This window comes from Hylobates moloch, unplaced genomic scaffold (assembly GCF_009828535.3).
Source record: "Hylobates moloch isolate HMO894 unplaced genomic scaffold, HMol_V3 SCAFFOLD_10, whole genome shotgun sequence".
Lineage (NCBI taxonomy): Eukaryota > Metazoa > Chordata > Mammalia > Primates > Hylobatidae > Hylobates > Hylobates moloch.
In genome coordinates this window covers 15,308,127-15,329,260 of record NW_026652285.1, presented here as the reverse complement: position 1 = coordinate 15,329,260, position 21,134 = coordinate 15,308,127, and the positions used below count along the sequence as shown (strand labels likewise).

Genomic DNA, 21,134 nt, shown 5'->3' with positions numbered 1-21,134 from the left:
AAGGGCATTCCTGGGGGAGGCATTTCGCAGCCACCTTCTCCTACTCCCACCTATCCCTTAAGAAAGATTCTTCTCCATATGAAGAACCACTTGTGTCAGTTACCTGTGAGAGGCACAGACAAGTCTTTCTGACTTCTCAAGAGTGTCCCAAACAAGTTAGGGTTAAGGATTACCCAGGCTTCCATGGAGAAGGGGGCCTTATGGAAGACGTCTTGACTTCTCAGTGTGGAAAAACCTTCCAGGTCTCAGCTCTTATTGCTTGAAGGTCCTTGGGGTTTCCTATTGAGCTCCGCCACTCCTCCTTCTAAGAGGCAAGCTGCCTCACCCAGGCCAGGGCCGCTCTGAATGCAGCCTGCGGACACGCTTTTTGCTTCCTGTTCTGCTCGGCAGTGCTTTAACTGGGCAGTGTGTTACTGGATTGATGATTGACCAAGACTGCACACCTCAACGTTAGCAAACACCTGGAAGCCTGTTTGCAGGGTCTGGCTTTCCTCTTGTCTCCAACACCCTAGTGCATGTGCTGTTCACTATCGTAAGAGACGCAAATTCAAGAGTCTGTTTTCTTGTTAATATAATAAGATGTCCATCACGGATCTTGGTCCCCCAAGGCAAGAGTGGAGTGTGGTTAAAAAGGAATGCAGGGAAGGGAACCAGTATGTGCAAGTCTTGGCTCTGTCATTCACCAGCAGTAGTGTGGACAAATTGCTTAACCTCAGTTTCTTCATCTGTAAAATGGGGGATAATGATGCCTACGTCATAGGGTTGGTGTGAAGATTGCTTGTAGCGCCGTTGTTCTTTGGGTCAGCCCTGTTCTAGGAATGACAATCTCTGCATGCTGACTTTCAGTAGGACGTGCCTTGAAATCTTTCCCCAAGGACTGGTTTTGGAAATAAAGCCAATCCATTTGAACTCTCTGTTGTACTGTGTGCCCCTACCCACCCCCATACCCAAATGTCACGCATTGACAAAAAACTGGCCAGGTTCAGGGTTGTAGTCTGTGCATGTCGAACCTTTAAAAAAAAAAAAAAAGAAGAAGGAAAGAACAAAGAAAACCACATACTGAATACTTTCACAGTATCAAGCAGTATGTCCTAATGGTGAAAAGCTCAGGCTGTGGTGGTAGAGAGCCTGCTTTCAACCCCAATTCTACCACTTGGGCACACTTCTTAACTTCTCTAAATTTCGGTATCCTTATCTATGAAATAGGGATAATAATACCAACCTTATAGATTATAGATATTTAAAGAACCTAGCATAGTGAAGAGACAGTAAATGACACCATTAATATAATTCAGGCTCTCCAAATTATCATGTAAGGATCACCACTGATATCCTTAGCAGTGCCCTAGCTTCCATCAGTCCAGGAGCCAAATAGAAAGTAATGGTTGTAGCCGGGCACAGTGGCTCACACGTATAATTCCACTACTTTGGGAGGTGAGGAAAGATAATTGCTTGAGCCCAGGAGTTCGAGACCAGCTTGGGTAACACAGCAAGACCCTGTCTCTACAAAAAATAAAAAAATTAGCCGGGCATGGTGGTGCATGCCTGTTGTCCCAGCTACTCCAGAGGTTGAGGTGACAAGATCGCTTAATTCCAGGAGTTCGAAGCGGCAGTGAGCTGCGATCATGCCACTGCACTCCAGCCTTGGCATTAGAGTAAGAACCTGTCTCAAAAAAAAAAAAAAATTAAAAAATAATGGTTGCATTTTAGAATGGGAAGTAACTTGATCAAGGTTGCCCAAACTTAGTAAGTGGATAAGATTTAAGCTCCAGCAAAACTGGATTTTAACTCTGGCTTTTTCACTTATGAGTCAAGTGACATAGAAATAGTCTCAACTCTTTTGAAGATCAGTTTCTTAATCTGTAATATAGGGACTGATAGTAATAATGCCTGCCCTACTTGTGTCATTATCTATTAAGGACAATCAGGGAAAGCACTTTACAAATCCTAAAGTCACACACATTTAAATTATTTTTATCATTGGCCTCCACACTTCTCTTATACCATCAACCAAATGCTGAAATGTCAGAGAAATTACTGTCACTTGGTTGACTTTCTCCAAAGGAACTACATTACCCAAGAGATTCAGTCTGAGGGCAGGCTACGGATTTTTTTTTTTTTTTTTTTAATGACTGGCATTTTGAAAAACAAGTCCAGCAAACAGGCTGGTTCTCTCTTGTTTGATGTGGTCAGAATTCCTTCTTGGTCATGTGACCCCCTAACTCATTTCTTGATGCTTATTTTAAAAACACAAACAAACCTGTTTGGTTTTTGCTTTCTTTCTTTTTCAAATTAACCTTGGACGCTGTGGAGTTGACCAGAAGGGCAGGGTGGGAGACAGTATCTTACCTGGGTGCTGGTGGGAGACCTATAGTCTGAAAAGCTCTGGGAAGTGAAAGATGGAAGAAGGAAAGTTGAGTTACTCAGACATCTGGTGTATCCTAACCCCAAAGCACCTCTCAGGGTTCCTGATGCTCTCAAGCACGCCTGGGTTCAGAATAAGAGGGGCCAGTCCTTTCTTAATAATAACTTTAAAATTATTTTGAGGCTGGGCACAGTGGCTCACACCTGTAATCCCAGCACTTTGGGAGGCCGAGGTGGGCACATAACCTGAGGTCAGGAGTTCAAGACCAGCCTGGCCAACATAGCGAAATCCTGTCTCTACTGAAAATACAAAAATTAGCCAGGCGTGGTGGTGGGTGCCTGTAGTTCCATCCACTCGGGAGGCTGAGGCAGGAGAACTGCTTGAACCCACGAGGCAGAGGTTGCAGTGAGCAGAGATCACGCCACTGCACTCTAGCCTGGGCAACAGAGCTGGACTCCACCTCAAAAAAAGAAAAAAATTATTTTGAAACTATAAGTAGTAAACTAATTTATCACGGAAAAAGTGTAGGTGTGTATAAAACTGATCGCGCCCTTATAATTACAATTAGAGTTAATGGGAAAACATTGGAAACATTTCTGATAACATCAGAACCAAAATAAGCACATCTGTTACAGCTGTTATTAATTAATACTATAAGTTGTAAGCAATACAATAGGACATGTAGACATATCAGTACTAGCAAGGAAAAGACCCTGTTACCATCAGATGCTTGTATTACAATTACATACTTGGAAAAAAATCAGTGAGGAAAAGACACTAGTAGGATTCAGTGAAGTGGTCATGTACAAAGTAAATACACAAAAATCAGTAGCTTTCTCATACTAATCTGTCATTAAAATATAATGGTGATTACAATATAGGATCCTTGACCAAAAAAGAAAAAAGAAAAAATTTTGTAATGTGTACTGGAGATGTGGAAAAAGTAGAGAAACCTTATAATGGCTAATCTCCCCCAACCCTCAGTAATTTCTGAAGCTGGCTAGTAACTCAGACAGTCAACAATGGATGCACCATGGGGGCAGGGATCATTGTCTGTTTTACTTACTGCTGTATCCCCAGCATCTAGAATAGTGTCTGTCCCACAGTAGACACTTAATCATTGTGTTTTTTTCTTTTTTTGTAGAGATGGGATTTCACCATGTTGCCCAGGCTGGTCTTGAACTCCTGAGCTCAGGCAGTCCTCCTGTCTTGGCCTCCCAACGTGCTGGGATTATAGGGGTGAAGCACCACGCCCAGCCAATAATTGTTATTGAGGGAATGAAGGAATGAATTTGAGAACTAGCCATGCCAAGGAATCGCTAGTCACATCATGTTGGAAACTGCTCTTTGGGGTCCAAGTCCACCCATGTTTCTCTTGTTTTTTTCTCTCTCTCCATCAGATCTCAGTCTCGGGAGGAGGTTTGCCCCCAGTCAGCACCTTGACGAATATCCACAGCCTCTCCCACCATAATCCCCAGCAATCTCAAAACCTCATCATGACACCCCTCTCTGGAGTCATGGCAATTGCACAAAGTAAGTTCTATTCTTGGTCGGAAATCTTGGGGGCAGGGAGAAGAAGAATGGGAAGCAAATTAATGTGGCAAAAAATAACTGTAGGTCTCCTTCAAACTCACCCACGACTAGTAGATTTGGTTTAACTTCTTTAGTTTCTCATCTGTCTCCTTAAATCCAATATTTGGATTGCTTAGCCTAAAACAAGAGAAAATTATGGAATGGATTTGGATCCCGGTCACAGTTTAGCAGCTGTGCATCCTGGGTCAAATCGTTGAACCTTTAGGAGATTCAATGTCCTCATCTATAAAATAGGTTGTTGAAGTGATCAAATGACAGTCAATAGGAACATGCTTGTAAATCTCTAAAGCATGAATGTGTATAACATCGTAGCTTGCACTTTGTCTTGAGTTCATTCCTATCACTAAGTAGGTGGTAGATTTTTCAGGAGGTTCTTTCTGTTTGGTGATGATGAAGTAAGAATGACAGGTTTGCTTCTAAATGGGGAATTTTGTGTGGTATACGAAATCTCCTTGGCCAGCAGTGAAAATACACCGAGGGAGGACCCAGAGGGAAACTGCCATTGTATCTGAGAGCTTTGAAAACTTTAAGGAGAAATAGGTTGCTTTGGCACATCACACGCCTGAAGACACGGAGATGGATCAGGTCCCTCCAGCTCCAGGAGGCTCATATTCAACAGCAAGCCTGTGTCCTCCCATACGTGGGCCATCTTGAGGCATGAGAAGGCTGAAGGGAACTGTGGTTGTCGATGTCTCTTTGAGAGTTTTAATGTTGATGAGTATTCAGCATATTTTCAGCTTCACCATGACAGCTCAGGTGTCATTGTTTCTCAAAACCATCCTTGTGACCCTTGGATGTATTGCTGGATGTCTTGGGAGAGATCTAAGGGTAGCACATTGGTCATCTTTCTTTCAACCTTGTATCACTCCATTGTCCTCTTACCTTCCTTGTGTCTAGGGCTCATGTTGGCCACCTCTTTGTTTTGTTTCTGCCTTTTTCTTTCTTCCCTCTTCTCTCCCTAAATCAGCTCTAGCTAGGGTCGGAACTTGGATTCTCACTTCTGAAGAGAATGACTTACACATCCTTTGAGGTCAGAACAGGGCTAGGCCCATTGGAGGCACACAAATTTATTGAATATGTGTGGCTCTCACTCTATCCTTAGCTGCTTGGAAATTGACACACAGTGCATTTATTTTGGCAGAAGGAAAATGGGAATGGGGAAGCATTTAGAGAACTCACAATATAAACGATCATTTTAAATGTACTGCCTTTTGACTGGGCCCTCTGGTATATGGAATATGGTAATTATACTAATACCAGAGTTTGGAATGTGTTAAGATACCTAAAACCAACTTGTTTGCCATTTAGAAGATTTGATTAAAAGGCCCATGGGGAAGATATTCCACTTATTTCTGCAATCAAAATAATAAACAAACTGTCCCACTTAACTTCTTTCTTTCCATTCCAAACTTTCGCTGCCATACAGTTTTATATATATATATTATATATATATCTGAATTAAAATTTTCCCTGGGGCTAGTCTGTATCTTTCAATTTTGTTCTTTCTAATTTCCTCTACTCATATTTCTCTATCATCTTACAATGCTCCTTAATCTCCTATTCAGATGGGCTACACCAGAGTGCACACTGACCTTAGAAGGGTGGCTGTGTGTATACCTATCTGTGAACACTTGGGGCAGACAGAGCATGAGAAATGGTGAGAATCACCAGAAAACTGCTGAGACCCAGAGGTCCTACACTATGGAGTGTTAGGATGAGAAATTGGTTGCAGGCATCCTCATTTAACTGACTGATGTGTTGAGTACCACGGGCCCTGCCTCAGAATTGCAGAAGCCCGTGGAGAAGGTGGTAACAAATTATTTGGCAGGGCCAGTTCCTTATTCTCTACTCATTCTCACCTCTTCATCCTATTCTCTTCCTCATGTCTTCCCTGGACTGGATAGCATACTTCCCAAGCAAGAACCAGTGCCCAGAAACAGAAACAGATGAAAAGGTCAAGACTTACCCACTGAGGGAGCCGGAATGACATCAGAGGCTCTCGATCCTGGAATTGAGGCACATCAGGATCACAGACTGCATTGAAAATAAGATTCCTGGGCCCCACCTCTGAAGGTTCTGACTCATTAGGTCTTGGGTGGGGCCCAGGAATGTCTATTTGTTAAAGAGCTCCCCCAGATGATTTCTGAAGCACACGCAGGTTTCAGAACTATGCTTTCAAATGTCGTCCACTCTAGACAGGATCATTTGCTTTGCTGGGCAGCAGTTTCCCAAAAAGAGCAGCAGTAGTGCTCTCAGAGATTTCTCAGAAACGGCACATTCATGGAGCTTCCTGGGAGACTGAGACCATAAGCAGGAGGTAGGAAAGGGAAACATGGTCATCAGGGTATCTGGTGAGATGCTGGCTTGAGGAGACGCTGAGCCCCCTGGGGAACTGGAGACAGTGCTGTTCTGAGGGTGATCAGAGGGTCGCACCCCCACCCCCCACCCAGGAGAGCCAGAAGCAGGATTCTCCCCCTGTCCTTTCTGCTCAGGGGTCTCGCCTTTTAGGTTTCTGATAACAGTATCAGCTAAAGCTCTGAGTAGGCAATTGTTGAGGACTCTGTGTTATCTCCATTGATGACTTCCCACAAACCTGCTTATGAAACCGTGTCCATTTCAGGAAAGCCTCTCTAGGTGTCCCTTCCGCATCCACCTAAATCAGACCTTTTTCTGGATTCCTTCTTCATCCCATTCTTCCCCCAACTTCCCAGAAAGCAAGAACACAGGAACATAGTTGACCCCAGGAAGTAGGTCCAGGTGTCTTGTCTCCTGATCGTCCTGTCCCCACTCCGATCCTACCTCAGCTGTCTTCCTCCGTGTCGCTTTCAGGGAGGAGATAGAGCATGGGTACCAGGGGATCCCATCCTCAGAGGGCTGTCCCGGGTCCTAAAGAGGCCTCAGGATACACAGTTCCAAGTCACAGAGGCCCTGACATCCCCAGAACAGAAAGATGGGAAGACCCACTATAAATGCCAAGAGTCAACCTTTAATGTACTACTTCCTCTTTCTAAAACCTGGTCCTTTTAGTGCCACAAGCCCTATGCTGCCAGGTAAGATATGCCCACCTCATCGACTGGCTGAGTTCCAGTGTTTTCTCCCCTCTCTGTTACAGTCAAGGGAGTTGGCACCTGACCTCTCTCGGGGTCTTTGTACAGTCTACTAAATAAGAGTCTTCCATCTTCATACTCCCGGGACTATGGAAGTTGTTTTTAGTCGAAATTTGCATCCCTGCACACTCCTGCCCTCTACTGGACAGACTGATCTGGGCAATAACCTGTGCCTCAGTGTGGACATCTTTCACTCTGCCCTGCAGGCACCAGGGCAAGCCTCTCTCACAGCCTGGCATGGATGGAGTGGGCAAGTAGAGCCAGCTTTTCCAAAGCCCTGGTAACCTCAAGAGAGCTAAGTTTGGGAGGTCACCGGATGACTTTGGGAGACTCTCAGGCTTTAATCAGATCTGTTTAATGCCCATCTCCAACCCACAACTCACTGTGGAACTTGAGCAAGTAAATTAATATCTCCAAGTCTCCGTTTCTTTAAACTCGCCTCCCATGCAATCTCCTATGTAACAGGCTCAGCCCAGTGACTGGGACATTGAGCAGGGGCTCAAATGATGACATCCATCCACCTCTCCTTATCCCAGGAGCTGTCTCTGATCTTTTCCTCTTGCTCCCACAGGCCTCAACACCTCCCAAGCACAGAGTGTCCCTGTCATCAACAGTGTGGCCGGCAGCCTGGCAGCCCTGCAGCCCGTCCAGTTCTCCCAGCAGCTGCACAGCCCTCACCAGCAGCCCCTCATGCAGCAGAGCCCAGGCGGCCACATGACCCAGCAGCCCTTCATGGCAGCTGTGACTCAGCTGCAGAACTCACACAGTAAGGACATGGGCATGTGGAGGGAGGGAACACTGAGGACCCTCAGTGGCCAACCACTTTCCCTCTCTGGGTCTGAATTTTCTCGGAAGTGTATTGGATTGGTCACTTTTCCCTGCCTGTGATCAACCGACCAAGATAATTTCTCAAGCATAACTCTTGAGTGTTGCTGTACCTTTTCTAGTCCTCTTCTCTACCCCTGAGATTCCCAGGGAAAGGTTTGAAGAGGACAGTTTAGGCGTACAGATGAAGGGGAATTGGAGCCAGACAGCATGTGGAACACACACCGCCAATTTCCCATTCCAACACCTCTGGAAAAGATCGCGCCCATAAACCACCAGCACCTTTTCCCAGTGAACCTCAACTTAGCCTTTGCAATCTACACTTCCAAGCAGCCATTATCAAATGATCACAGTTGGCATCTAATTTGCATCCTGTTTGCCTTCCCTAAGAGAGAAGAATCTTCTAGAGTCCCGTGTCCTCCAATTTATACACCCCAAACACCTCTAATCAAGAACCATGAACACAAGCGAAAAATACCAGTGGCACACCATCCTGGGCATTCGAGTTTCTTCCTCCCTGCCACCCCTGCATCCCTACACACAGACTGTTTCTCATATCCAATTTCTATACGTACCCCAAGCCTACCTTTCAACCGCTTATTTCCCATCCAGTCGCAGCCTCTGTTTCTCTGCCTTTCATCCTGAGTCCCAGGCTTCCAATCCTCTGGCCAGGTCTGGCTATAGTCCCTGACACAGGAGTTTGGGGAGGAATCATGGCTTCTCTGCTTCAGAAACCCCAAGGAAGTGTTCGGTATAAAGCACTAGTCTTAGATCAGACAGACCCAGATTTAAATCCTGGCTGTGATACTTACCAGCTATGTAGCCTAATGCAAGTTACTTAGCCACTCTAAGCCCAATCTCTTTACCCATAAAATGGAAATAGTATGCATTTAGGCTCATTATGAATAGGAAATAAACATAGGGGTAAATGCGTTCGGTAAGCATAAAAGTTTATGAAGATTATTTATAAAGGGACTCCTAGAAGGCAATGATGGTGAAAGAGGTTTGTGTTTCTTCCCTAGCTGCATCAGATAAGCTGTGGGTTTTGGGGAGAACGGCCAAGTCCAGCCTTCTATCTTCAGGACTCAATCCCCACTCAGGCCCGTGGAGCTGGTTTCTGAGCACCATCTCACATTCCAGTCACATTTTAGTGGCTTCTGAAAATCTGCCACAGCCTGTAGCAGAGTCTGAGACCACATGTGCCCCACTTCCCATACTCCCAGAGCCTGGCAATGTGCTCCCCACTTACCTCTCTCCCTTCACCTGGCCAGGCTTCCTCAGTGACGAGGCCTGGGTGGGACAGTTAGAGAGTGGTCACCAGCGACCTGTGGACTGCTGAGGCCCAGCAGGCCTGGCCGCCCAAGAAGAGAGAGCCCATGGTGCCCTGGACCAGGAAATAACCTGCCTCCCTGCCTGAGAAGGGCAAGCTGAGGCAACGGCCAGTGACCTTCACTCCCGTTCCATACCGGAGGCCTCCCTGGTAGGCCCCGTGTTCTGAGAGCAGGCTGGTCTCTCTCTCCCAGCCAAGCATCCACAGGCTTTCGGGAGTTGGTCACGTGACTTGGAATTTACATGAATCTTATGGATAACTAATATGAGAAATCCCCACTATAACCACCACCCCTTTTATCTACCTGAGGAGATGGGAGCTGTGGTGTGGGATGGGGGCTCTGTACCTGTGTATGTGCCTATGTATGCACCTTGATTCTGTCTTCACTCTGTCTCTCCAGTGTACGCACACAAGCAGGAACCCCCCCAGTATTCCCACACCTCCCGGTTTCCATCTGCAATGGTGGTCACAGATACCAGCAGCATCAGTACACTCACCAACATGTCTTCAAGTAAACAGGTAATGCCAGCAGGATTTGCGGGGGTTGGGGTGTGAGCAGGGTGTGACTAAGGCTATTGATGTGCAGAGATTGTGGCAAGCATGGACTTGGCCAGAAATTAGGTCCTTCTGAGGCTCCCTGTTATTTGCAAAGAGAATCCTTAAGGTCCCAGGGCGAAAAAAAAGGGCCACAGGCTGAAAGGGCTTATTGCTCCCCCAGATTCCCCAGGAAGAGCACCAAACAAGGACAGAAGTTTGATAGGTTGCTGGAGACTGGATGACATAGAGCGCTTAGGCATTGAGATTGAGTGTTCCCTAATAGAATGATCAATGGTCCATGGAAAAGGTATTTCCAAGGAGGGCTCAGGAGGACAGATCCCCCGCTGAGGTTCATGCTTTGCAAGAGGGATCCCTGAGCATCCACAAAGTAGTCAGTGGAGACAGTGAGTAGGAAGTCAGAGGTCCTGAGGCTGATTCCCCTGGACCCAGAATGCCATAAGCTCTGGGAATGACCCAGTTATGTCAACTCATGGGGACTCCCCAGTAGACAGCCTGGCTTTTCCAGGGGTAAGCATCCACTTGGGGTTTTATCAACTTCCTGGTGCACTGAAAGTGGGGAATCCAGAGGCTTAGTCACTGTTTCAGTTGATGACTAAGTCCCACCTCCGAATAGAGGTGATGGAATAGTAAAGACAGGCAGCTGATGGCGAGGCTCATTGCTACAGCTTGGACAGCTGGACTGCAAGAAGACACCGAGAGTTAGAAAACAGGACAAGCTGTCTGAACACAGGTGATGATTCCAGAGTAACACAATGAGACCTTTTAGTAGCTGGGGTCTGTGCAGTGTGGGAACTGTTTGGCCTCTATCGATTACTAGATAAGTAGGTGACAACCTTGAACTTCATGTCAGAAGCTCTCAGAATTTGGTCTTGTTGATGGTCTTGTTTTCATCTGAGCCCTGCAAGTCACCCTTCATCCACTGCCATGGGCTTCCCAGGAGGTTCCTTCATGGGATCAGGGTTCTCTATCCTTTCCTCTGCCCCGATCTCCTCCCAGCCCTAGAGTGTAGTGGAGCAGGTGGGTTCTATTCCTGATTCTCCCATTTGCTTGGTGACCTTGACCTCCCTGAGCCTTCATTTCTTCATGTTTAAAGTGAGAGTTGTAACATCCGCTTTTTCTGAGGATTCAGCAAGGTTGCGTAGACTAAGTAACTGGTGTCTTGGGCACTGAAACACACACACGACCAGGGCAGCTGGGCTCTGGAGCCGGGGGTAGAGGGAGAGGTGTGTGGGACCTGCTTTGCCACTCCTCTCTCACCCAGTAGAAGATGAAAGGACAACCCCTCGCTATCCTGCCCTTCGACTCCCGTGCGAGTTCCCACTCTTTGTAGTGAGCAGGGAAAACATTTATCTGTGCTCACAAATCTCAATCGGGGGGCAGCCAGGCGCAGCGGCCCTCCTTGGGAATACCTTCCCCTTTGAAAGGTTTATCAATCCATCTGCCGCTTGATCAGCCCCAGACAGGACCATGATTAATTATTCCTGTCCTTCCCAAGTTGACTTTGATGGTTGCTTGTTGAAACAAGTCCTCTGAATTCAGGAAATGGTCTCTTAATCAAAATACTTTAAGATGCTCCCTGAGACGCTGCACAAGCCCCCCACTGGCTTCTCCTCTCCATTGGACGGAGTGGCCAGCCGACCTTGAAGCTGCATGAGTGGCCTCCCAGAACGGCTGTGACATTGTCTCCATGTCCCCAGACATTTCAGGAGTCTGGCAATAGACTCATTTCTGCGATCATGAGGATTGATTATTACACTCAGTAAGGATGAAAAATGCTCATGTGGCACGTTACAGTTTATACTTCTCATGAACTTTGTCTCATCCTTTTATTTTTACTGAAACCTCCTAAGTACAAAGAAATAAACTAAAACCCAGAGATGAAGAGTGACCTGCCCAAGGTCACACAGATGATAAATTCTAGTGCTGGACCTCAGGCTTTGGTCTTTGACTCCACATACTTGCCTTCCACTACCCATCTTTAAAATTCTATGGTAACTGCTGCCACTCTTGTTGTCTTTGTGGTCGGGAACAAGAGTAAAAAATAAGTTCACTTCCCATATTCCACTCAGGAAACGTTCTTCCAACAAGTTGAAAGAGAAGGAAGAATGGGAAAGGCGCAGTGAAGTAAAATGAGGGTAAAGGTGCTGCCTCCTGACAGCAGAAGGTACCCAAGGTGAAGACGGTTTGTACAAACTCTGTTCCTAAGGCAAAGGGTCAGAAGTGAGTTCTGAAAGAGACCTGATGGCAATTCTGCTTTTTTGGTTTTGTTTTAAGGTCTTATATTCCAACAGGAATTTCAAATTCATTTCTGGCATGTTCAGATTTATTGCTTATAGCGATGTCTGTTTGCGTCACTATAAAGAAATATCTGAGGCTGGGTAAAAGAGGTTCAAAGGCTCATGGTTCTGCAGGCTGTACAGGAAGCATGATGCCAGCATCTGCCTCTGCTGAAGGCCTCAGAAGGTGTACAATCATGGCGGAAGGTGCAGACAGGGCAGGTGCATCACATGGCGAGAGTGGCAGCAGGAGGGAGAAGGGGGAGGCCCTGCCCTGGGCTCCTATTTATTTATTTATTTATTTATTTATTTATATTTTTATGTTTTGAGACAGGGTCCCGTTCTGTCACCCAGGCTGGAGTGCAGTGGCACAATCACAGCTCACTGCAGCTTTAACCTCCTGGGCTCAATCCTCCCACCTCAGCCTCCAGAGTAGCTGAGACTACAGGCGCACACCACCATGACAGGCTAAATTTTTGCATTTTTTTTTGTTTTGCCATGTTGCCCAGGCTGGTCTCAAACTCCTGCGCTCAAGTGAACCGCCTGCCTTGGCCTCCCAAAGTGCTGGGATTACAGGTGTGAGCCACCATGCCTAGCCCTCGACTCTTTTAAACAGCCAGATCTCATGTGAACTAACTCAAGCATGAATTCCTCACCCATCACCAAGGGGATGATGCTAAGCCATTTATGAGCGATCTGTCCCCGTGATCCATTACCTCCCACTGAGCCCCACCTCCAACATTGGGAATCACATTTCAACATGAGATTTGGAGGGGACACACATCCAAACCATATCATTCCACCCCTGGCCTCCCAAATCTCCTGTCCTTCTCTCATTGAGAAATACAGTCATCCCTTCCCACTAGTCCCTTAAAGTCTTAACTCATTACAGCATTAACTCAAAGTCCAAAGTCTCATCTGAGACTCAAGAGCAAGTCCTTCCACCTATGAGCTTGTAAAATAAAAAACTATATACTTACTTCCAAAATACAACGGTGGTACAGGCATTGGGTAGACATTCCCATCCCAAAAGAAATAAATTGGCCAAAAGAAAGGGGTAACACCCCATGCAAGTCTGAATCCCAACAGGGCAGGCATTAAATCTTAAAGCTCCAAAATAATCCTTGATTCCGTGTCCCACATCCTGGGCACATTGGCGTGCCAGCTGGGCTCCCAAGGCCTTGGGCAGCTCTGTTCCTGTGGCTTTTCCATGCTGAGGTTGCAAGCTGCTAGTGGCTTTACCATTCTGAGGTCTAGAGGGTGGCCGGCCCATTCCCACAGCTCTGTTAGGCAGTATCCTGGTGGGGACTCTGTGTGTGGGGGGGTGGGGCTCCAATCCCACATTTCTTCTCAGCACTGCCCTAGTGGAGGTTCTCTGTGGGGGCTCTGGCCCTGCAGCAGCCTTCTGCCTGGGCACCCAGGCTTTCTGATACATCCTCTGAAATCTAGGTGGAAGCTGCCAAGCCTCCTTCACTCTTGCATTCTGTGCATCTGCAGGCTTAACACCACATGAAACCCACCAAGGCTTACAGACTGCACTCTCTAGAGTGGTGGTCTGAGCTGTACCTGGGGCCCTTTGAGCCAGGGCTGAAGCTAGAGCAGCGGGTATGCAGGGAGCAGTGTCCCAAGGCTGTGCAGGGCAGCAGGGCCTTTGGTCTGGCCCCCAAAACCATATTGTCTTCCTAGGCCTCTGGGCCTCTAATGGGAGGGGCTGCCTAGAAGATTCTGAAATACTTCGATGCCTTTTTTCCATTGTCTTGGCTATTAGCATGCAGCCCTCTTTAGTCAAGCTAATCTCTCTAGCAAGTTGTTGCTCCATAGGCCACTTGAATTCCTTCTCTACCACAGGGTTAGGCTGCAAATTTTCCGAACTTTTATGCTCTGCTTCCCTTTTTAAATGTAAATTCCAACATTCCAAATGTAAGTCATTCCTTTGCTTCCACAGCTACCGTGGATTGTTAGAAGCAGCCAGGTCACATCATGAATGTTTTACTGCTTAGAAATGTCTTCCGTTAGATACCCTAGGCTATCATTCTGAAGTTCAAACTTCCACAGATCCCTAGAATATGGACACAATGCAGCCAAGTTCTCTGCTTGGGCGTAAGGAGGGTGACCTTTGCTCTAGTTCCCAATCAGTGCCTCATTTCCATCTGAGATCTCATCAGCCTGGCCTTCACTCTCCATATTTCTACCAGGATTTTGGTCACAACCACTTAACAGGTCTCTAAGAAATTCTAAACTTTCCTTCATCTTCCTGTCTTCTTCTGTTCCTCCAAACGCCCAATCTCTGCCTGTTACTCATTGCCAAAGCTGCTTCCACATCTTCAAGTATCTTTTTTTTTTCGGTGGGGGAGACGGAGTTTTGCTCTTGTTGCCCAAGCTGGAGTGCAATGGTGTGATCTCAGCTCACTGCAGCCTCCACCTCCCAGGTTCAAGTGATTCTGCCTCAGCATCCTGAGTAGCTAGGATTACAGGTGCAGGCCACCACGCCTGGCTAATTTTTTGTATTTTTAGTAGAAACAGGGATTCACCATGTTGGCCAGGCTGGTCTCGAACTCCTGACCTCAGGTGATCCACCCGCCTCAGCCTCCCAAAGTGCTGGGATTACAGGTGTGAGCCACTGCGCCTGGCCATCTTCAAGTATCTTTATAGTAATGCCCCCCTCCCAGGACCAGTTTTTTGTGTTAGTCCATTTGCATCACTATAAAGGAATGCCTGAGGCTGGGTAACTTAAAAAGAAAATATGTTTAATTGGCTCATGGCTCTGCAGGTTGTGGTGCCAGCATCTGCTTCTGGTGAGGGCCTTAGGAAGCTTACAGTCAGGGCAGAAGGTAAAGGGGGAATAGGCATGTCACATGGTGAGATAAAGAGCAAGAGAGAGAAAGGGGACATCCCAGACTCTTAAACAACCAGATCTTGTGTGAATTAACTTGAGTCAGAGCTCACTTATCACCAAGGGGATGGCACTGAGCCATTCATGAGGGATCTGCCCCCATGATCCAATATCTCCCACTAGGCCTTACCTCCAATACTGGGTATCATATTTCAACATGAGATTTGGAAGGGACACACATCTAAACCATATCACTAGGTATCAAGGACATACGAGTGAGGGGAGAGAAGGATTTCTTGGTCAAATATGTTGGGGGAACTGCTGGATTACACAAAGTTAAATGCCACTGGGCAGGGCTTCTCAGAGCATTTCACTTGCTGATGTGTGCACTGAACCGGGCAATTAGCGTGCACCCTGCTCGGGTCAAAGGGACACATCCTGAGCAGTCCTATTTTAGAGGCATTGTACAGTGGTAGGAAACGCCAGCTGACCTGAGCTACTTTCAGCTTCATCACCCCCTGGTATGTGACCTTGGGCGGTTAATTCCCTATTGGGAGACTCAGTTTCTTCATCTATAAATGGGGAAAATCCCACCCCCATCTCACAAAATATTCAACGTGCCTAACAGAATGCCTAGTACCTAGTCAAGTACTCAAAGTGGTAGCCCCCTCCCTGTTTTCTCTCCCGTCCGTGATCCTTTAGGAGATAGTTGTCTCCCCTTCCAGTGACTCTTTTTTTTTTTTTTTGAGATGGAATCTCACTCTGTCACCCAGGCTGGAGTGCAATGGCGTGGTCTCAGCTCACTGCAACCTCCACCTACTGGGTTCAAGCAATTCTCCTGCCTCAGCCTCCCAAGTAGCTGGAACTACAGGCACATGCCACCACACCTAGCTAATTTTTTGTATTTTTAATAGAGACGGGGTTTCACTATGTTGGCCAGGCTGCTCTGAAACTCCTGACCTCGTGATCCGCCCGCCTCCGCCTCCCAAAGTGCTGGAATTACAGGTGTGAGCCACTGGGCCCAGCCTAGTGACTCTTTCAATATCCAACTCAGTAAATGCCTGGGCTATATTAGATGTTCAGTAAATAACAAAGCATGAATGAACGAACGAATGAATGAATGAATGCAGAACCCGTGTTATTTGATGCCTCCATTTTCCAAGCAGCATCCCAGATGCCTTTCTAGCTTACATTTCCTGGAGAACGCTCTTACCCATTCTGCAGGGTCGTTATTTTTATGCCCGATTTACAAAACAGAAAACTGAGGTTCAAAGATGGGTATGGATCTGGTCGAGTTCAAACAGATCATAAATTCCGGAGCTGGACTTCCAGACTGGTTTGCTCACTCCAGACCCATTAAACAACGTTCATCTTCCAATATCCACTTTTAAGCACCCATAATAACAACCCAAGGTTATGCAGGTATAAGGCTAAAGCCAGGATTTGTACTTGTATCTGTCTGATCCCAGTACTTCCTGTTTTCAAGGCAGACATGCCCCAAGGGCCTTGGGGATTACAGGTCAGGAACCCCAGGCTGGGACTTCTTGCTGCCAAGAATCCTTCTGCATCTACTGCCGTCTGTCCCTTCCAGAGCACATACCTCTCCCTCCTTCTCAACTCTTGGGTGCTGGCAAGTTATCTCTGAGTGGGTTTGTGCCTGAGTTCAACAATGCCCCGCTAGTCTGGAAACAAGACCACAGCAAGCACTGACTTCAGTTAGAACAAGTGTAGGCAGGTTGTGAGCCAACTCCTGTTTCCGCAGTGTTCTCTCCCCGCTGCTTGACTTCCTAGTTTATGGGAAGGTGAAGAGAGGGTCCCCAGAGCAGTAACTAGTCAGGGCACTGGCAAGGGGGGAGGTGGGCGGCCTCATCATCTGTCCCCTTCGGCTGTTCCCTCCCTCCCAGCTTCTTCACTGGGTGGGGAAGCAGAGTGTTCTGATGGTTGGGAGCATCCACCTGGGAGTTAGGCAGATCTGGGCTCAAGATTCTACCACTTTCTACCTGTGTGACCTCAGAGAAATGTCTTAGCCTCTCTGAGCCTCTGTTTGCTCAGCTATAAAATGAAGATAATGATACCTTTTTCATGGGATCACTGAAAGGACTAACTGCACGAAGACTTGTAAAATACTTTACTCAGTGCATGTCCCAAAGGAAACACCCAGCCCGTGGAAGCTGGGTCACTCTTGACTTCCCCTGCTAGCACCCCGAGCGGCTCTGAGTTTGGAAAAAGGGTTTTATGTGGCAAAGGGCATTTATTTCCCTGTGTTGAGGGGGTTGAAAGAAGTGCTCTTACATAGGGGTGAAGAGCACAAGCCTTGCTGTTGTGAGACCCTGGCCAACTTACTTATCACCTCTCCAGGCCACACTTCCCTCATCTGTAAAACTGGAATTATAATCATGACTTTTAATTAATGGAGCTACAGTGAATCTCACATAAGTTCACGGTCATAGAAGTGACTTATCTGCCCTCACTGTCTCCACTTCCTCACCCTCAATTCTCTCTTGAGATCACTGCAGACTGACTTTTGTCCTCACACCTCACTGTGTCCAGCTCACGATCCCCTCCATGCTGCTGAATCCAATGGTTACTTTTCAACCTCTGTGTTTGACACAACTGATCGCTCCCTCCTTTTTTCCATGGGAGTTTGGGATACTACCATTCCTGGTTCTTCTACGGCACTGGCCACTTCTCATCTCCTCAGCTGGCAACTCGTCTTCCCAACATGTATGTGTTGGAGGGCCCCGGGCCTCGTTCTTTGGCCTCTTCTCATCTGTTCTCACGCCTGGATGATCTCCTCCAGTCCCATGGCTTCAGGTCAAGTGTACGCGCTGATGGCTCCTGTAATTCTGTCTACAGTCCAGTCTTCCCTACTGAGTGCTCACTCACAAATCCAGTGCTGCTTTGGCAGGGACAGATGCATGTCTAAAATATCTAATAAGCCTCTTGAATTCAACGTGCCTAAGATAGGAACTCTTCATTTTGCCCTAATTTTATCGTATCAAAATTGCTTCCTCCGTGGGCTTCTCCATTTCCAAAACTGGTACCAGTTATTCAAGTGAGAGAGCTGAGAGTATCCCTGATTCTTCTCTCCACATCACATCAGTCCATCAATAAGTTCTACTAGGGGACCCTCAGCATATATCCTAAATCTGACCTCTTCTCACACTCCCCATCAGAACGTCCTAGTCCCAGCCCAGGCCCCCTTGTCTCTCCCTGATCTCTTTAGGTGGCCCTTGCCTGTCTCCCACCTCCACCTTTGCACCAGTAGGGTCTGTTTGCCAGAGTGATCTCTTACAAAGAGACATCAAGCCTGTCGATCCCCTGTCAGAACTCTCCAATAGCTTTCCATTACAACCAAACCAAAACAGAGACGTACAGGACCCTATGTGGTTATGCCCGTGCCAGTGCCGCCGTTCTCACCTCCTTCCTCCCTCCATCACCCGCTCAGCTTCAGCTGTGCTAGGGCTGAAAAGATCCCAATCCAGGACTCCTGCATTTGCGGTGTCTGCCTGGAGCTCTTTTTTTCTGTACATTTTTACATGCTCGCCCCTTCACTTCATTCAGCTCAAATGTTGCCATTTCAAAGAGGCCTCGCCTGATTCCCCTATCTAAGTTAATCTCTTTCCTCAAGCTGTCCTAACCTCTGTGCTTACTTTTCTATGGAGTGCTCATCTCCATCTAAAGTTGTATTGTGTGTGTGTGTGTGTGTGCATTTGTTTACTTGTTTATTATTTAAAGCCTTCACTAGGAGGTAAAGTCTGTGAAGAAGTGGGCAGGGTCTTGTTTACAGCTGCATCTCCAGCGTCTAAAAAAGTGCTAAGTACACAGTAGGCACTCAAACGTGTTAAATGGATTCACGATAATCACCTACTTCAAAGGGTCGATATAAGAATTCAAGGCAGTGATGCTTGTGAAGCCCTTAGTATGGTGCCTGGCACACAGTAGGACGTCGATATATGTTGGCTCTTACCATTATGTAACAAATCCTCTTAGAATGAGGATACCCTTCACGTTTGCCACAGCCGCCACACCTTTCAGACGGAGGGCCCTGCGGTCTCTCGGAGAGCTTCTGGGCCAGGCCCCTGTGGGGCTGCGTGTGCTCGGCCTCTAGTTCTAAGGGACCACAGTGCACCCCTTATCAGATGTTTGTGTTTAGACTCTGAAGGGGGCAAATAACTCTAGTTCTTTTGACAACATTTTGGGCTCTGCCACCATTTTATTATGTGAGCAAACATTTGATAGCTGGGAAGCCCATCCCTAATGACAGGCCATAGAATCTCACTGGCGTCTCCTTATCTGCCCTTCTTGTTTGCTCTTCTTTTGAAACCTGCAAGGTCACAAGCCGTTTTCTCTCTCCTCCACCTGAAATCTGAAAATTGGAAAAAGGCTGATAGTGGGAAGTAAAGAGACTTGAGAGTGGGGGTGGGCCAGGGGAGGAAGAGGAGGCAAAGGGTATCAGAGGACCCTGACCAACGTCTCAAGAATGTGGAAGGGTCAGAAGCCTGTATCCTCACATGCACGCACTGCTCAGCCCCCCTCTTTTTTTTTTTTTGTGAGACCAAGTCTTGCTCTGTTGCCCAGGCTGGAGTGCAGTAGCGTAGTATCGGCTCACCGCAACCTCCGCCTCCTGGGTTCAAGCAGTTCTCTTGCCTCAGCCTCCCAAGTAGCTGGGACTACAGGTGCGCACCACCATGCCCGGCTAATTTTTGTATTTTTAGTAGGGATGGGGTTTCACTATGTTAGCCAGGCTGGTCTCGATCTCCTGACCTCATAATCCGCCTGCCTCGGCCTCTCAAAGTGCTGGGATTACAGGCGCGAGCCACCACGCCCGGCCTTCAGCCCCACTCTTAAGAGCACTGAGGAGCAGCATGGGCTTAGGCTGAAGAACCCCATGTTAATAAAATTGTGCCAAGGACCACGCTCAGGACTCCACTCATCTAATCACGCAACAACTCCCATTTTATAGGGGAAGAAACTGAGGCACAGAGAGAGTAGTAACTTGTCCAAGAGCACAAAGCTTAGTAGAAGTCTCCTCACCTCCAAGCATGATTGAAAGAGCACACGCTGAGTGGCCACCTAGACAGCTAGTTTGAAGCTGTGGCTCCACACTCTCCTAGTTCTTAAACCTCGGACAATTCACTGACTCTCTTTTAGCCTTGTTTTCCTCATCTGTCAAATAGACATAATGGTATCCTCATATAGGGTTATGGTTGGAGCACTGATCAATGCGAGAACAGTGGCCTTTAGTAGTATTGGTAGGTGTAAGTGTGTGTGTGTGTGTGTGTGTGTGTGTGTGTGTGTGTTTGGGGGGGTCTTGAGAGAATAAGCCACTAAGTCAAAGGCAGAACCTTAGATGCCAACAAAAGCAAAAGGGAAGGAGGAGACACAGGGAGACAAAAAGAGACTCCCCAGAAGTGAAAAAGGAAAGCAGTGACACTCCATGACAGTTCAAATGAATAAGGCCCGGGCACTGGAGGGCGAGGCTGCCCTGCGTTGGGTGAGGTGGCTTCTCTCGAGGGCTTCTCCAGCCATTGTGGGGTCTCCTGCCCTGGCCCACCCGCAAGGATGGCATCAGAGGCCTTCAGCCTTTGGATCCTTTCCCTGGTCCTCTGAGTTTCTTATCCCACAGTAAGAAACCCATAGAAAGCACTTTGCAATTTGCAAAGCTCCTTCCTGATGAGTAGTTTGAGTGGTCATTTTCTCGTGTGCTTTCTGGCCTTGCTGCCCTAGGTGAGCAGCACTGGCACACCCTGGGAACTTGTTAGAAGTGCAGACTCTTAGGTGCACCCCAGGCCTACAAGTCAGAATTAAACCAGAATCCACATTTTCACAGGCTGTCTGGTACTTGTGGGTCCATTAAAGTTTGAGAAGCATTAGTATAGGAGACCTCTGCTCTTAGAGGTCTTAGGAAGAGACCCTCGCTTCCACGAGAGGCAAGAGCTCACCATCTAGCTGCCTTTTCAAGTACACTGAGCACTCTATAAATGCCACTGTCACAGAAAGGCAAGCCCGGCTTCAGGATTAAGGTCAGCAAGTTAGGACTATTTCAAGGTCCCCAACAATTCACTTCTCTCTTCTGAAGTGGCCAGGAAAGCCGGCTGCCAGGTTTTCCTGCAGGAAGTGTGCCTCAGCATGAAAACTGCAGAACTGAGCAGACACGAGGCCCCCAGCCCTCCACCTGCTGCTCTTTGCTGGTTGAGTTGGGCATCGGCTCCCTTAGAGAAGCCAAACTAATGGCCCATGTCCC

At 47.4% G+C, this 21,134-nt stretch overlaps 1 protein-coding gene across 5 annotated transcripts in view; it reads left to right on the top strand.

Annotated features, from left to right (window-relative positions):
• HNF1B (HNF1 homeobox B) overlaps positions 1-21,134 on the top strand; it is a 102,766-nt gene that overhangs the window by 36,207 nt on the left and 45,425 nt on the right. For 3 of the 5 annotated variants that reach the window (XM_058445558.1, XM_032162588.2, XM_032162587.2), the window contains exons 6-8: positions 3,766-3,898; positions 7,637-7,831; positions 9,621-9,739. In XM_058445558.1, coding sequence (XP_058301541.1) covers positions 3,766-3,898; positions 7,637-7,831; positions 9,621-9,739 — 447 coding nt within the window. The remainder of the gene's footprint in view (positions 1-3,765; positions 3,899-7,636; positions 7,832-9,620; positions 9,740-21,134) is intronic. The other 2 variants (XM_058445559.1, XM_032162589.2) reach the window with 2 other exon arrangements.